Genomic DNA, 18,511 nt, shown 5'->3' on the forward strand with positions numbered 1-18,511 from the left:
GTTTTCAATGGGAGCGCCGCGTTTGTTAAACGCCATGAGCGTAACGAGTTTTTTTCACGCTGAAGCGCCCGGCGTTTTTCACCGGTCGCCGAGAGTTGGAGAATGTTCAACTTTGGGTAAAACCACTGATCTATATAGAATGACATTATATAGATCAGTGGGTAAAACGCAGCGCTCATCACTGTCACTTTTACCCAGCCGTCCAATCACAGTGGAGGAGGGGCGGGGCTAATACCACACCGGCCAACCGCCACATTCTGATTGTACAACGTCAACAGACGACAACAACAAGCACAATAACGGAACAAAATCATTTAAAAATAGCCAGAGAAAATACATTACATCGTATCGACAGTTTAATATAGAATCAACACAGAAACAAAATGTGTGTGGATGAGATACTAGTAACACTTTTGCAGATATTCTGTATCATAACAAGCAAAGCGTCTCAAAGCGCTCTCAAGCGGCCACAGCAGAGCTAAAACGCTTTAGTGGACACACGGCGTAGTGTATTTTCAGTGTCCCACACTTTACCCATTCTCCAGCTGATGCTTCACGTCTTATCGCCTGTATCCACTTCTGTGTCCTTAAACGCTCGTTTTTTGGGGTCGACTGCTTATAAAAGCGTATTTCTGGGTTTCTCAGCTTGTTTGCTGGACACCCCGTCACACAGCCGCTTGTAGACATTTAGTTTTTTGCTATAAGCCATAAATGACAAAGAGGCAGCTTCACACAATACAGAGTCAATGGAGACTGGTGGGTTGTCCCCCCCGGTGTGGGCGTGGCCTAAATGTGCTCTATTGCTGGAGTTCCTCATGTAATACTTATTTCATATGCAAAGATGTGAGCCAATCACAGCAGAGGGCGTTTACATTGAGCTCTTAAAGGAGACACGCCCCTTTACAACCTTCGAGCCAATATCAGGGTAGAAATGGACATTTATTTCTAAATAATGTAAAACTCTTACTAACATTATCCCCAGGTTTCACGGACAAGGCTTAAGATAGTCTCAGACTAAAATGCTTGTTTGAGCTGTTTTACTTAAAAGCAAATCTTAAAATATGTCACTGCCATTGTTCTGTCTCAAGATGCACACCAGTGTTGTTTTTTCTAAGGCACGTTTATAAAAGCGACTTAAGTGTCCTAATTGAGCGGCGTAAGCCTGGTGTAATCTGAGCCTGTCTGTGGAAGCGGGCCGAGGAGTTGAGCTCAGGAAAGTGTTTGTGCTCGCCAGACTCCAGGGTCCCGGGACTGAAGCAGAGCAATCCCTCAGGAGCAGACTGTGAGCGCACAGCAGACGTCCCAGACCGGCAGAGGACCGGTGAGTGTGTGTGTGTGTGTGAGCGCACATCAGACATCCCAGACCGGCAGAGGACCGGTGAGTGTGTGTGTGTGTTAGGGCTGTCACGATCCCTCGATTAAAGTCGAGTATTCGATTTAAAAAAGTCCTCGATTGCAGTTTACCCGTGTCGAGTAACCGGTAAAATACCGTAAGCGGCGCGTTCCCCAGACGAGAATCCACGAGCCGCATTATTACATCGTTTCCTAAGGCTACGCGATATATTTAAAACCATTAGCAATCATAATTTAGCATAGTGCTATTGTGAAATCATAAAGGCTGCGATCCAGTTAAATAAATACGCTGTTTTTTTCCACAGAGAAGCGAGGTTTTAATTATTGGCATGTGTGCAGATTACATGCTAAACCACCTCAGCTGCGCACAGTAACTCTGCTCACACACACTCGTCTCTGCATGTGCTGTGTTTAGCTTTCCAGTAATGTGCATTTGGGAACGCAAAAACTCAGAGTGGTTTGTGTTTCATAGTTGCACTGTTATCATTTATATGTGTGGAGCGTCTCGGGTTTCTCACGCTGTGAGTGTGTGTTGCTTAACGTTCATCTGGGAACCCAGTGTGTGCCATTTCACCAGATTTGTAAACCTACGCCTACACAGGAGAAAACAAATATGTTTCTAAATATGCAAATTGTTGTTCATCGCGATTTCAAAATAAAACCCCTCGCTCTGAGTTTGCATGTTTTGATTTCCACATGTTCTTGTTCAGGAAAGCGGCTGTAGCGTTTCTATCGTACAGAAGAGGCCTAATATGAAAGATTAAGTGGACATTTGAATTAAATGTTGTTTGGCCGAAATTGAACAAGGATTTGATCACGCCGTAGTGTAACAACAACTAACACCAGGCCGTCGGCGCCCTCTGCAGGCGTTTGATATAATGCGTAATGTACATTTACATTTAATCATTTAGCAGACGCTTTTATCCAAAGTGACTTACAAATGAGGAGAGCAATAGAAGCAATTAAACTAACAATAGGTCAACAGTATGCAAGTGCTGTAACAAGCCTCAGTTAGTCTAGCACAGTACACGTAGCAAGGTTTTTTGTTTAGTTTTTTAAATCAGAAAGAACAAAACAAATAGAATAGAAAAGGTAAGTGCTAATATGAATTGGTCAGGTGCTGATGAAAAAGATGCGTCTTCAGCAGTGTCTTGAAAGCGGCTACAGACTCTGCTTGGTGAAGGTCAGTGATAGTGAGTTTGTGCCTCTTTGGGAAGATGGCACGCCGTTCACATGCAGAACACAAACTTCTGGAGGACACATCGGTCTGGAGTAGTGTGTTTAGGTATAGGGGAGCTGAGCCATTGGTGGTTCTGTAGGCAAACATCAGTGCCTTGACTCTGGTGCGAGCAGCTGTTGGGAACCGAGAGGAGTGACGTGCGTCTCTTCGGCTGAAATGAAAGGTAGAGTTGTGTGTCATCAGCGTAGTGAAAGGAAAAGCCATGTTTCTGAATGACAGATCCTAGTGATGAGATGTGGATGGAGAAGAGAAGCGGTCCCAGCACTGAGCCCTGAGGCACTCCAGTAGCTAGATGATAACAGTGATGGGATAAACCATGTTTCTGAATGACAGATCCTAGTGATGACATGTAGATGGAGAAGAGAGGCGGTCCCAGCACTGAGCCCTGAGGCACTCCAGTAGCTAGATGATAACAGTGATGGGATAAACCATGTTTCTGAATGACAGATCCTAGTGATGACATGTAGATGGAGAAGAGAAGCGGTCCCAGCACTGAGCCCTGAGGCACTCCAGTAGCTAGATGATAACAGTGATGGGATAAACCATGTTTTTGAATGACAGACACTAGTGATGACATGTAGATGGAGAAGAGAAGTGGTTCCAGCACTGAGCCCTGAGGCACTCCAGTAGCTAGATGATAACAGTGATGGGATAAGCCATGTTTCTGAGTGACAGACACTAGTGATGACATGTAGATGGAGAAGAGAAGTGGTTCCAGCACTGAGCCCTGAGGCACTCCAGTAGCTAGATGATAACAGTGATGGGATAAGCCATGTTTCTGAGTGACAGACACTAGTGATGACATGTAGATGGAGAAGAGAAGTGGTTCCAGCACTGAGCCCTGAGGCACTCCAGTAGCTAGATGATAACAGTGATGGGATAAACCATGTTTCTGAATGACAGACACTAGTGATGACATGTAGATGGAGAAGAGAAGCAGTCCCAGCACTGAGCCCTGAGGCACTCCAGTAGCTAGATGATAACAGTGATGGGATAAACCATGTTTTTGAATGACAGACACTAGTGATGACATGTAGATGGAGAAGAGAAGTGGTTCCAGCACTGAGCCCTGAGGCACTCCAGTAGCTAGATGATAACAGTGATGGGATAAACCATGTTTCTGAATGACAGACACTAGTGATGACATGTAGATGGAGAAGAGAAGCAGTCCTAGCACTGAGCCCTGAGGCACTCCAGTAGCTAGATGATAACAGTGATGGGATAAACCATGTTTCTGAATGACAGACACTAGTGATGACATGTAGATGGAGAAGAGAAGCAGTCCTAGCACTGAGCCCTGAGGCACTCCAGTAGCTAGATGATAACAGTGATGGGATAAGCCATGTTTCTGAGTGACAGACACTAGTGATGACATGTAGATGGAGAAGAGAAGCAGTCCTAGCACTGAGCCCTGAGGCACTCCAGTAGCTAGATGATAACAGTGATGGGATAAACCATGTTTTTGAATGACAGACACTAGTGATGACATGTAGATGGAGAAGAGAAGTGGTTCCAGCACTGAGCCCTGAGGCACTCCAGTAGCTAGATGATAACAGTGATGGGATAAGCCATGTTTCTGAGTGACAAACACTAGTGATGACATGTAGATGGAGAAGAGAAGTGGTTCCAGCACTGAGCCCTGAGGCACTCCAGTAGCTAGATGATAACAGTGATGGGATAAACCATGTTTCTGAATGACAGACACTAGTGATGACATGTAGATGGAGAAGAGAAGCAGTCCCAGCACTGAGCCCTGAGGCACTCCAGTAGCTAGATGATAACAGTGATGGGATAAACCATGTTTTTGAATGACAGACACTAGTGATGACATGTAGATGGAGAAGAGAAGTGGTTCCAGCACTGAGCCCTGAGGCACTCCAGTAGCTAGATGATAACAGTGATGGGATAAACCATGTTTCTGAGTGACAGACACTAGTGATGACATGTAGATGGAGAAGAGAAGCAGTCCCAGCACTGAGCCCTGAGGCACTCCAGTAGCTAGATGATAACAGTGATGGGATAAACCATGTTTCTGAGTGACAGACACTAGTGATGACATGTAGATGGAGAAGAGAAGCAGTCCCAGCACTGAGCCCTGAGGCACTCCAGTAGCTAGATGATAACAGTGATGGGATAAACCATGTTTCTGAATGACAGACACTAGTGATGACATGTAGATGGAGAAGAGAAGCAGTCCCAGCACTGAGCGCTGAGGCACTCCAGTAGCTAGATGATAACAGTGATGGGATAAGCCATGTTTCTGAGTGACAGACACTAGTGATGACATGTAGATAGAGAAGAGAAGCAGTCCCAGCACTGAGCCCTGAGGCACTCCAGTAGTTAGATGATAACAGTGATGGGATAAACCATGTTTCTGAATGACAGGCACTAGTGATGACATGTAGATGGAGAAGAGAAGCAGTCCCAGCACTGAGCCCTGAGGCACTCCAGTAGCTAGATGATAACAGTGATGGGATAAGCCATGTTTCTGAATGACAGACACTAGTGATGACATGTAGATGGAGAAGAGAAGCAGTCCCAGCACTGAGCCCTGAGGCACTCCAGTAGTTAGATGATAACAGTGATGGGATAAACCATGTTTCTGAATGACAGACACTAGTGATGACATGTAGATGGAGAAGAAGTGGTTCCAGCACTGAGCCATGAGGCACTCCAGTAGCTAGATGATAACAGTGATGGGAAAAACCATGTTTTTGAATGACAGACACTAGTGATGACATGTAGATGGAGAAGAGAAGCAGTCCCAGCACTGAGCCCTGAGGCACTCCAGTAGCTAGATGATAACAGTGATGGGAAAAACCATGTTTTTGAATGACAGACACTAGTGATGACATGTAGATGGAGAAGAGAAGCAGTCCCAGCACTGAGCCCTGAGGCACTCCAGTAGCTAGATGATAACAGTGATGGGATAAACCATGTTTCTGAATGACAGACACTAGTGATGACATGTAGATGGAGAAGAAGTGGTTCCAGCACTGAGCCATGAGGCACTCCAGTAGCTAGATGATAACAGTGATGGGAAAAACCATGTTTTTGAATGACAGACACTAGTGATGACATGTAGATGGAGAAGAGAAGCAGTCCCAGCACTGAGCCCTGAGGCACTCCAGTAGCTAGATGATAACAGTGATGGGAAAAACCATGTTTTTGAATGACAGACACTAGTGATGACATGTAGATGGAGAAGAGAAGCAGTCCCAGCACTGAGCCCTGAGGCACCCCAGTAGCTAGATGATAACTGTGATGGGATAAACCATGTTTCTGAATGACAGACACTAGTGATGACATGTAGATGGAGAAGAGAAGCAGTCCCAGCACTGAGCCCTGAGGCACTCCAGTAGCTAGATGATAACAGTGATGGGAAAAACCATGTTTTTGAATGACAGACACTAGTGATGACATGTAGATGGAGAAGAGAAGCGGTCCCAGCACTGAGCCCTGAGGCACTCCAGTAGCTAGATGATAACAGTGATGGGATAAACCATGTTTTTGAATGACAGACACTAGTGATGACATGTAGATGGAGAAGAGAAGTGGTTCCAGCACTGAGCCCTGAGGCACTCCAGTAGCTAGATGATAGCAGTGATGCGATAAACCATGTTTTTGAATGACAGACACTAGTGATGACATGTAGATGGAGAAGAGAAGTGGTCCCAGCACTGAGCCCTGAGGCACTCCAGTAGCTAGATGATAACAGTGATGGGATAAGCCATGTTTCTGAGTGACAGACACTAGTGATGACATGTAGATGGAGAAGAGAAGCAGTCCCAGCACTGAGCCCTGAGGCACTCCAGTAGCTAGATGATAACAGTGATGGGATAAACCATGTTTCTGAATGACAGACACTAGTGATGACATGTAGATGGAGAAGAGAAGCAGTCCCAGCACTGAGCCCTGAGGCACTCCAGTAGCTAGATGATAACAGTGATGGGAAAAACCATGTTTTTGAATGACAGACACTAGTGATGACATGTAGATGGAGAAGAGAAGCAGTCCCAGCACTGAGCCCTGAGGCACTCCAGTAGCTAGATGATAACAGTGATGGGATAAACCATGTTTCTGAATGACAGACACTAGTGATGACATGTAGATGGAGAAGAGAAGCAGTCCCAGCACTGAGCCCTGAGGCACTCCAGTAGCTAGATGATAACAGTGATGGGAAAAACCATGTTTTTGAATGACAGACACTAGTGATGACATGTAGATGGAGAAGAGAAGCGGTCCCAGCACTGAGCCCTGAGGCACTCCAGTAGCTAGATGATAACAGTGATGGGATAAACCATGTTTTTGAATGACAGACACTAGTGATGACATGTAGATGGAGAAGAGAAGTGGTTCCAGCACTGAGCCCTGAGGCACTCCAGTAGCTAGATGATAACAGTGATGGGATAAACCATGTTTTTGAATGACAGACACTAGTGATGACATGTAGATGGAGAAGAGAAGTGGTCCCAGCACTGAGCCCTGAGGCACTCCAGTAGCTAGATGATAACAGTGATGGGATAAACCATGTTTCTGAATGACAGACACTAGTGATGACATGTAGATGGAGAAGAGAAGCAGTCCCAGCACTGAGCCTTGAGGCACTCCAGTAGCTAGATGATAACAGTGATGGGAAAAACCATGTTTTTGAATGACAGACACTAGTGATGACATGTAGATGGAGAAGAGAAGTGGTTCCTGCACTGAGCCCTGAGGCACTCCAGTAGTTAGATGATAACAGTGATGGGATAAACCATGTTTCTGAATGACAGACACTAGTGATGACATGTAGATGGAGAAGAGAAGCAGTCCCAGCACTGAGCCTTGAGGCACTCCAGTAGCTAGATGATAACAGTGATGGGATAAACCATGTTTCTGAATGACAGACACTAGTGATGACATGTAGATGGAGAAGAGAAGCAGTCCCAGCACTGAGCCTTGAGGCACTCCAGTAGCTAGATGATAACAGTGATGGGATAAACCATGTTTCTGAATGACAGACACTAGTGATGACATGTAGATGGAGAAGAGAAGCAGTCCCAGCACTGAGCCTTGAGGCACTCCAGTAGCTAGATGATAACAGTGATGGGAAAAACCATGTTTCTGAATGACAGACACTAGTGATGACATGTAGATGGAGAAGAGAAGCAGTCCCAGCACTGAGCCTTGAGGCACTCCAGTAGCTAGATGATAACAGTGATGGGAAAAACCATGTTTTTGAATGACAGACACTAGTGATGACATGTAGATGGAGAAGAGAAGCAGTCCCAGCACTGAGCCTTGAGGCACTCCAGTAGCTAGATGATAACAGTGATGGGATAAACCATGTTTTTGAATGACAGACACTAGTGATGACATGTAGATGGAGAAGAGGCCCCAGCACTGAGCCCTGAGGCACTCCAGTAGCTAGATGATAACAGTGATGGGATAAACCATGTTTTTGAATGAGAGACACTAGTGGACATGTAGATGGAGAAGAGAAGTGGCCCCAGCACTGAGCCCTGAGGCACTCCAGTAGTTAGATAAAAACAGTGATAGGATAAACCATGTTTTTGAATGAGAGACACTAGCGATGGCATGTAGATGGAGATGAGAAGAGGCCCCAGCACTGAGCCCTGAGGCACTCCAGTAGTTAGATGATAACAGTGATGGGATAAACCATGTTTCTGAATGAAAGATCCTAGTGATGACATGTAGATGGAGAAGAGAGGCGGTCCCAGCACTGAGCCCTGAGGCACTCCAGTAGTTAGATGATAACAGTGATGGGATAAACCATGTTTCTGAATGAAAGATCCTAGTGATGACATGTAGATGGAGAAGAGAGGCGGTCCCAGCACTGAGCCCTGAGGCACTCCAGTAGCTAAATGATAACAGTGATAGGATAAACCATGTTTTTGAATGACAGTGTAATAGCACATTTTCTATTAAACAATCATCAAAGCATAAGAGACAGTCTGAGAATTAAAAATGATTTATTTCTTGCAAGAAAGGTTCAGTTGTTCCACAGAGGTAGTCAATGTACAGTCTGCGACACAAGTGTGAACGAAGAATGGAAGGGGAGCGCAGTTTTTTATACTCCTATCTCAAGGTCTGTGCTTGGGGTCAAAGTCCATCCGTTTCTCCCCGTCCATCCTTCTCACCTGCTCGCTTCAATCAGCAAATCAGCAGTAGCAGGATTCATTGGTTTGGAAGAGATGGGAATAATTCTGCCATAACAACAGACACTAGTGATGACATGTAGATGGAGAAGAGGCCCCAGCACTGAGCCCTGAGGCACTCCAGTAGCTAGATGATAACAGTGATGGGATAAACCATGTTTCTGAATGACAGATCCTAGTGATGACATGTAGATGGAGAAGAGAAGCGGTCCCAGCACTGAGCCCTGAGGCACTCACGTAGCTAGATGATAACAGTGATGGGATAAACCATGTTTCTGAATGACAGATCCTAGTGATGACATGTAGATGGAGAAGAGAAGCGGTCCCAGCACTGAGCCCTGAGGCACTCCAGTAGTTAGATGATAACAGTGATAGGATAAACCATGTTTTTGAATGAGAGACACTAGCGATGGCATGTAGATGGAGATGAGAAGAGGCCCCAGCACTGAGCCCTGAGGCACTTCAGTAGTTAGATGATAACAGTGATGGGATAAACCATGTTTCTGAATGACAGATCCTAGTGATGACATGTAGATGGAGAAGAGAGGCGGTCCCAGCACTGAGCCCTGAGGCACTCCAGTAGCTAAATGATAACAGTGATAGGATAAACCATGTTTTTGAATGACAGTGTAATAGCAAATTTTCTATTAAACAATTATCAAAGCATAAGAGACAGTCTGAGAATTAAAAATGATTTATTTCTTGCAAGAAAGGTTCAGTTGTTCCACAGAGGTAGTCAATGTACAGTCTGCGACACAAGTGTGAACGAAGAATGGAAGGGGAGCGCAGTTTTTTATACTCCTATCTCAAGGTCTGTGCTTGGGGTCAAAGTCCATCCGTTTCTCCCCGTCCATCCTTCTCACCTGCTCGCTTCAATCAGCAAATCAGCAGTAGCAGGATTCATTGGTTTGGAAGAGATGGGAATAATTCTGCCATAACAACAGACACTAGTGATGACATGTAGATGGAGAAGAGGCCCCAGCACTGAGCCCTGAGGCACTCCAGTAGCTAGATGATAACAGTGATGGGATAAACCATGTTTCTGAATGACAGATCCTAGTGATGACATGTAGATGGAGAAGAGAAGCGGTCCCAGCACTGAGCCCTGAGGCACTCACGTAGCTAGATGATGGGTCTTAGACACCTCACCTCACCCCTCCACGAAACCTGAGATTGCAGTGCGGATCCCGAGATGTCCTTCGTCTTTATGATTGACAGGAGCATCTGGTGGTTAACTGTGTCAAACGCAGGAGATCCAGCAGGATGAGGACTGAGGACGTGTAAGCGGCTCTCGCCAGTCTCAGAGCCTCAGTAACCGAGAGCAGGGCCGTCTCAGTTGAGGAAAGCTTCTGAAGCCAGACTGGCTGCTGTCCAGCAGGCTGTTCTGTGTAAGAAAGAGAGAGACTTGGTTGAACACGACTCAAGTGTTTTAGCAATGATTGGAAGAAGGGATACCGGTCTGTAATTTTCCAGATGTGCTGGATTTAGAGTGGGTTTCTTTAGCAGTGGGGGTTACCCGAGCCTCTTAAATGCTGTGGGAAAGGTACCAGTGGGACGAGGGGGCAAAGAAGAGAAGAGAAGGTCAATTGGTTCTGACTAGTTGTGTTCTGACTTAAGCTCAAAAACGTGAGTTTTTTTATTTGCGCCACTTGCTCTCCGCAGCCCTGAGTCTACAGCGACGTTCACGGAGGACAACGGACATAAGTCATGTTTATATTAGTTTATATCATTTATTTTACATGGTGTATTTTAACGGTGTTGTTCAATAAAACCCATATGATTACTTTGATACTTTATTTGAACCAATTATAATTGGTTGTTATTATATATTTGTATTTTACGTCATTTTAAATGCTCTTGTTCATTTCTTCGATCTATTTTTATTACCACATTTTTTTTATCCGATTAATTGATGGAATAATCGGTAGAATACTCGATTACTAAAATAATCAATAGCTGCAGCCCTGTATGTGAGTGAGTGTTTAACTGAGTAAGTGTGTGTGTGTATGTGTGTGTGTGTCTCTCTCATCAACACTCTTATTATTTATTGTGTCCCTTTTATCGGTGGATATGATATTACAAAACCGATATCCGATGCCGTGATTGTAAAAATATCAGTAAAAAGTGTGTGTAAACTCACTTTAAACAGTAGTGTAAACTCACACTGTCCTGTAATAGAGTCATGTGTGATGAGTTGTGTGTTTCTTCCTCACTGTGTCGAGATAATGAAAGCGATGAACTATCATGAAGGGCTGCTTTAGCTAACGGCTCTCTTTAATGAGCTTAGCTGAGATAATGAAGCGCTTCATGAGCTAAGTAATGGGCTTTGTTCTGCTGCGTCCGGCTCACAGTTAGCAGGACGCTAGCTCCTTGTGCGCTTAAACTCTGTGTCTGATCTTTGCTCTCAGTGGACTTCCGGTCGTCTCTGGATGGAGGAGTCTGTGCTCAGGACAACACACTCAAGTCTCTAACGCTTCCTCCCAAAAAAAACCTCACCTTCCATGGTGACCTTCAGGAACCCCCCGCCAAACCTCAGCTCATCCACAAACAGCCCCCCGCCCTGCCGCCCAAACCCTTCTCCAGACTAACCAATCACAGCACAGGTGAGACTCGCACCTCCTACAGACTGACCAATCACAGCACAGGTGAGACACAGACTGACCAGTCACAGCACAGGTGAGACTCGCACCTCCTACAGACTGACCAATCACAGCACAGGTGAGACACAGACTGACCAGTCACAGCACAGGTGAGACACACACCTCCTACAGACTGACCAATCACAGCACAGGTGAGACACAGACTGACCAGTCACAGCACAGGTGAGACACACACCTCCTACAGACTGACCAATCACAGCACAGGTGTGAGAGACACCTCCTACAGACTGACCAGTCACAGCACAGGTGAGACACACACCTCCTACAGACTGACCAATCACAGCACAGGTGTGAGAGACACCTCCTACAGACTGACCAGTCACAGCACAGGTGAGACACACACCTCCTACAGACTGACCAATCACAGCACAGGTGAGACACACCTCCTACAGACTGACCAATCACAGCACAGGTTTGAGACACACCTCCTACAGACTGACTAATCACAGCACAGGTGAGACACACCTCCTACAGACTGACCAATCACAGCACAGGTGAGACACACCTCCTACAGACTGACTAATCACAGCACAGGTGAGACTCACACCTCCTACAGACTGACTAATCACAGCACAGGTGAGACACACCTCCTACAGACTGACCAATCACAGCACAGGTGAGACACACCTCCTACAGACTGACCAATTACAGCACAGGTGTGAGACACCTCCTACAGACTGACTAATCACAGCACAGTTGTGAGACACACCTCCTACAGACTGACTAATCACAGCACAGGTGAGACTCACACCTCCTACAGACTGACCAATCACAGCACAGGTGTGAGACACACCTCCTACAGACTGACTAATCACAGCACAGTTGTGAGACACACCTCCTACAGACTGACTAATCACAGCACAGTTGTGAGACACACCTCCTACAGACTGACTAATCACAGCACAGGTGAGACACACCTCCTACAGACTGACCAATCACAGCACAGTTGTGAGACACACCTCCTACAGACTGACCAATCACAGCACAGGTGTGAGAGACACCTCTTACAGACTGACTAATCACAGCACAGGTGAGACACACTTCTTACAGACTGACCAATCACAGCACAGGTGAGACTCACACCTCCTACTGACTGACCAATCACAGCGCAAGTGAGACACAGACTGACCAATCACAGCACAAGTGAGACACAGACTGACCAATCACAGCACAAGTGAGACACAGACTGACCAATCACAGCACAAGTGTGACAGACTGACCAATCACAGCACAAGTGAGACACAGACTGACCAATCACAGCACAAGTCTGACAGACTGACCAATCACAGCACAAGTGTGACACAGACTGACCAATCACAGCACAAGTGTGACAGACTGACCAATCACAGCACAAGTGTGACACAGACTGACCAATCACAGCACAAGTGAGACACAGACTGACCAATCACAGCACAAGTGTGACAGACTGACCAATCACAGCACAAGTGTGACAGACTGACCAATCACAGCACAAGTGAGACACAGACTGACCAATCACAGCACAAGTGAGACACAGACTGACCAATCACAGCACAAGTGAGACACAGACTGACCAATCACAGCACAAGTGTGACAGACTGACCAATCACAGCACAAGTGTGACACAGACTGACCAATCACAGCACAAGTGTGACAGACTGACCAATCACAGCACAAGTGAGACACAGACTGACCAATCACAGCACAAGTGTGACACAGACTGACCAATCACAGCACAAGTGTGACAGACTGACCAATCACAGCACAAGTGTGACAGACTGACCAATTACAGCACAAGTGAGACACAGACTGACCAATCACAGTACAAGTGTGACACAGACTGACCAATTACAGCAAAAGTGAGACACAGACTGACCAATCACAGCACAAGTGTGACACAGACTGACCAATCACAGCACAAGTGTGACAGACTGACCAATCACAGCACAAGTGAGACTCACAGACTGACCAATCACAGTACAAGTGTGACACAGACTGACCAATTACAGCAAAAGTGAGACACAGACTGACCAATCACAGCACAAGTGTGACAGACTGACCAATCACAGCACAAGTGTGACACAGACTGACCAATCACAGCACAAGTGAGACACAGACTGACCAATCACAGCACAAGTGTGACACAGACTGACCAATCACAGCACAAGTGAGACACAGACTGACCAATCACAGCACAAGTGTGACAGACTGACCAATCACAGCACAAGTGAGACACAGACTGACCAATCACAGCACAAGTGTGACACAGACTGACCAATCACAGCACAAGTGTGACAGACTGACCAATCACAAGTGAGACACAGACTGACCAATCACAGCACAAGTGAGACACAGACTGACCAATCACAGCACAAGTGTGACAGACTGACCAATCACAGCACAAGTGTGACACAGACTGACCAATCACAGCACAAGTGTGACAGACTGACCAATCACAGCACAAGTGTGACACAGACTGACCAACCACAGCACAAGTGAGACACAGACTGACCAATCACAGCACAAGTGTGACACAGACTGACCAATCACAGCACAAGTGTGACAGACTGACCAATCACAGCACAAGTGTGACAGACTGACCAATTACAGCACAAGTGAGACACAGACTGACCAATCACAGCACAAGTGAGACACAGACTGACCAATCACAGCACAAGTGAGACACAGACTGACCAATCACAGCACAAGTGAGACACAGACTGACCAATCACAGTACAAGTGTGACACAGACTGACCAATTACAGCAAAAGTGAGACACAGACTGACCAATCACAGCACAAGTGTGACACAGACTGACCAATCACAGCACAAGTGTGACAGACTGACCAATCACAGCACAAGTGAGACACAGACTGACCAATCACAGCACAAGTGTGACACAGACTGACCAATCACAGCACAAGTGTGACAGACTGACCAATCACAGCACAAGTGTGACAGACTGACCAATTACAGCACAAGTGAGACACAGACTGACCAATCACAGCACAAGTGAGACACAGACTGACCAATCACAGCACAAGTGAGACACAGACTGACCAATCACAGCACAAGTGTGACACAGACTGACCAATCACAGCACAAGTGTGACAGACTGACCAATCACAGCACAAGTGAGACACAGACTGACCAATCACAGCACAAGTGTGACACAGACTGACCAATCACAGCACAAGTGTGACAGACTGACCAATCACAGCACAAGTGTGACAGACTGACCAATTACAGCACAAGTGAGACACAGACTGACCAATCACAGCACAAGTGAGACACAGACTGACCAATCACAGCACAAGTGAGACACAGACTGACCAATCACAGCACAAGTGAGACACAGACTGACCAATCACAGTACAAGTGTGACACAGACTGACCAATTACAGCAAAAGTGAGACACAGACTGACCAATCACAGCACAAGTGTGACACAGACTGACCAATCACAGCACAAGTGTGACAGACTGACCAATCACAGCACAAGTGTGACACAGACTGACCAATCACAGCACAAGTGTGACAGACTGACCAATCACAGCACAAGTGTGACACAGACTGACCAACCACAGCACAAGTGAGACACAGACTGACCAATCACAGCACAAGTGTGACACAGACTGACCAATCACAGCACAAGTGTGACAGACTGACCAATCACAGCACAAGTGTGACAGACTGACCAATTACAGCACAAGTGAGACACAGACTGACCAATCACAGCACAAGTGAGACACAGACTGACCAATCACAGCACAAGTGAGACACAGACTGACCAATTACAGCAAAAGTGAGACACAGACTGACCAATCACAGCACAAGTGTGACACAGACTGACCAATCACAGCACAAGTGTGACAGACTGACCAATCACAGCACAAGTGAGACACAGACTGACCAATCACAGCACAAGTGTGACACAGACTGACCAATCACAGCACAAGTGTGACACAGACTGACCAATCACAGCACAAGTGTGACACAGACTGACCAATCACAGCACAAGTGTGACACAGACTGACCAATCACAGCACAAGTGTGACAGACTGACCAATCACAGCACAAGTGTTACACAGACTGACCAATCACAGCACAAGTGAGACACAGACTGACCAATCACAGCAAAAGTGTGACAGACTGACCAATCACAGCACAAGTGTGACAGACTGACCAATCACAGCACAAGTGAGACACAGACTGACCAATCACAGCACAAGTGTGACAGACTGACCAATCACAGCACAAGTGAGACACAGACTGACCAATCACAGCACAAGTGTGACACAGACTGACCAATCACAGCACAAGTGTGACAGACTGACCAATCACAGCACAAGTGAGACACAGACTGACCAATCACAGCACAAGTGAGACACAGACTGACCAATCACAGCACAAGTGTGACAGACTGACCAATCACAGCACAAGTGAGACACAGACTGACCAATCACAGCACAAGTGAGACACAGACTGACCAATCACAGCACAAGTGTGACAGACTGACCAATCACAGCACAGGTGAGACTCACACCTCCTACTGACTGACCAATCACAGCACAGGTGACAAACAAACTTTCCTGTTTAATTTTAGAGGATTTGTTGTGGACTGAGGATAACTAAAATAGCCTATAGCTATGTTTATAATGTTTGTAAACATTTCACATTATTTACCGGTATTTTACATTAATGCATTAATAAAATGTGACTTATATGCAATTTATCAGGGGTTTTCTCTCAAAAACGTTAATATGTGTGTATATTGTGTAGCGTATTTTTAGACATGCACGAAATGTTTTCAAAATATCTTAGAAAAATGACTTTTAAATTTCTTAAATGACTTTTTAACTGATAGTATTAACGGGTAACCAGTTCATTATGAGTTCCCGTTACTGGTGTGTGTGTGTGTGTGTGTGTGTGGATGAGCTTTACGCTGTGAGTTAGTCCTGATGAGAAGGGGATGTGATGCTGTATCATGGGGCTGTTCACACCTGGCCAGATCATGTGTTTCTCAGATCTGGTTTATCAAAACCGTTCCATCCACACCGGGTCACACACATGTGTTTTCATAAATCTGATCTTCAGTTCCTGTGCTATATTAGAGTTCACGTCAGCGAAAGCAACAGATATGAGCTGCACTTCATTGATCTTTAGTTCATTCTAAGAACGCAATAGGAGAGAGCGGCAACAGCACTAGTACGGTCATTTAGTTCCTTTACTTTTAATGAAGATGATTGTGTGTTAAGCGTCTTGACTTTCACTGTGATCTGCGTTAGTTTGCGCGTTAGCTTGATGACAGATGCTCATCTGTGGCGATGCGTGTTACAGCAGCGTCGTCATATCTGACTATAGCATGACATATAGCCTATATCACTCGCTCTCACACGTTTATTTTTAGCATTTGTGGGAGGAGTAAAATTGACATGTGGTTTCAACAGCCGGCTGCGTTTCCACTTGTGCGGTTTCGCCTGTAGCGCGTCTCAGACCTCCTCCTGATGTGCTGCGAGCGACCGGATTCAAGCCCGTCTGGAATGTGTAAACAGCCCCGTTGAGTTTGAGTCCGAGCTGGTGTTTGAGCTGTGTGTGTGTGTGTTGTGTCCAGACCCGTGTCTGCAGGGCAAGCCGTCTCCTCCTCTTCCTCCGCAGAAGCTGCTGATGTACTCCTCCTCCTCCTCCTCCTCCTCCTCGTTCGGGCCGTACGGGCACCCGCTGCAGTACGGCTCCGCCCACCCGTCCAGCCGCATCATCGACGAGCTGCAGAAGACGCTGGCGCTCGCCCTGCAGAGACTGGAGAGGTGTGTGTGTGTGTGCTCATACACGGATATATATATCGGTCAACATATCGGTATCGGCCGATATAAGTTCATTTGTAATGTTATCGGTATCGGCCTGATTATCGGCATTATAATTGTGTGTTTGGGACATGGATTTTAATGGTGAGACTTTTGTTTTTGTAATCAGGCTCTCAAAAATTAAATAAAAATTTGGATTTAGATTAATCGGCCAATATATCGGTTATCGGCTTTCAGATTTAAAGAATTATCGGTATCTGCCAAAATGTTCATATCGGTGCATCCCTAACACGAATGCTTTGGAATACAGATTTAAGATTAAACTAAAAAAGTTATAGACGTTTAAGTTTATGGTAAAGCAAATGTATTGAACTAAAAAAATTTTTTTTTTATACAAAATATATGTTTTGTAATTCAATATTTAAACATTTTGAGTCTAAAATTGCTATAAAATCAAAGCCACATGTCTAACCAAGTTGATATCACACTATTTTGAAATTGATATCACAAAAATGTAGGTTTCTGTGACTTTTTTTAGGCGCTATACCAAAAACAGCCACCAAAGATAGAGATTTAGATGTATTTCCCTGAATTTACAGTTGAATTAATAGTGCTTAATAGGAGTCTGAAACCACACACTCTCTGAGGACGAACTGCTCTTCAGTCCGTCGCTGCTGTGTGACAGTCGGAGGAAGTAGATCTAGCCGGAAAGTCTCGGTTATTTATAATCTCGGCCTACTCTTTACTCTTTACTTGCGCTCACTCGTTTACCAGAGTCATCTTGACTGCTGAATTGTCAGTAAAAGTAAAAACGTTGAGAGAAAATCACATAAGCTGACTTTATAAATTGATGTTGATTGATTCAAATGGTTTTGTTTGAAGTTAAATAAAGCCAGAAAGTAGTAAAACAAAGCAATTGCTTAATTTATTCATGCTGCAATGCACTCTGGGAGTCAGCATAGCACCTGCGGCTGAGAGTAAGTCCAGTGTCTTCCAATGTTTTGATTACTGAGACTTGTTAGGTTTAAGTTAAGCCGCTTTACATTGTTCTGTAATCCGCTTATGTTATTCCGACATAAAAAATGACCACAGTGCATTTATTTAGTTTGAATATCTTGTAATTGTCAGTGTAACTCTAATACATGTTATTTTAAGGCAAGGCCTCACTCAGGGGCGAGTTCACCATTTTGGCTAGTCCAGGATCTCCACACACACCCCACTCCCCAACATTACCTAACACTTTACTCTGAATTGCTCAACGGTAATAGTGAATATAGTGATAGTTTAAAAATGTATATTCATTAAACTGCATATC

The 18,511-nt window shown here is 45.3% G+C and overlaps 1 protein-coding gene across 2 annotated transcripts in view; it reads left to right on the top strand.

Moving 5' to 3' along the window:
* The window catches only part of LOC130100707 (phosphatase and actin regulator 1), a 54,601-nt gene that overhangs the window by 23,946 nt on the left and 12,144 nt on the right, over positions 1 to 18,511 (top strand). For both annotated transcript variants that reach the window (XM_056266267.1, XM_056266259.1), the window contains exons 4-6: positions 1,235 to 1,321; positions 11,163 to 11,357; positions 17,007 to 17,199. In XM_056266267.1, coding sequence (XP_056122242.1) covers positions 1,235 to 1,321; positions 11,163 to 11,357; positions 17,007 to 17,199 — 475 coding nt within the window. The remainder of the gene's footprint in view (positions 1 to 1,234; positions 1,322 to 11,162; positions 11,358 to 17,006; positions 17,200 to 18,511) is intronic.

This window comes from Rhinichthys klamathensis, unplaced genomic scaffold (genome assembly GCF_029890125.1).
Source record: "Rhinichthys klamathensis goyatoka isolate OS25496 unplaced genomic scaffold, OSU_Roscu_1.1 h1tg000011l_1, whole genome shotgun sequence".
Classification (NCBI taxonomy): Eukaryota; Metazoa; Chordata; class Actinopteri; order Cypriniformes; family Leuciscidae; genus Rhinichthys; species Rhinichthys klamathensis.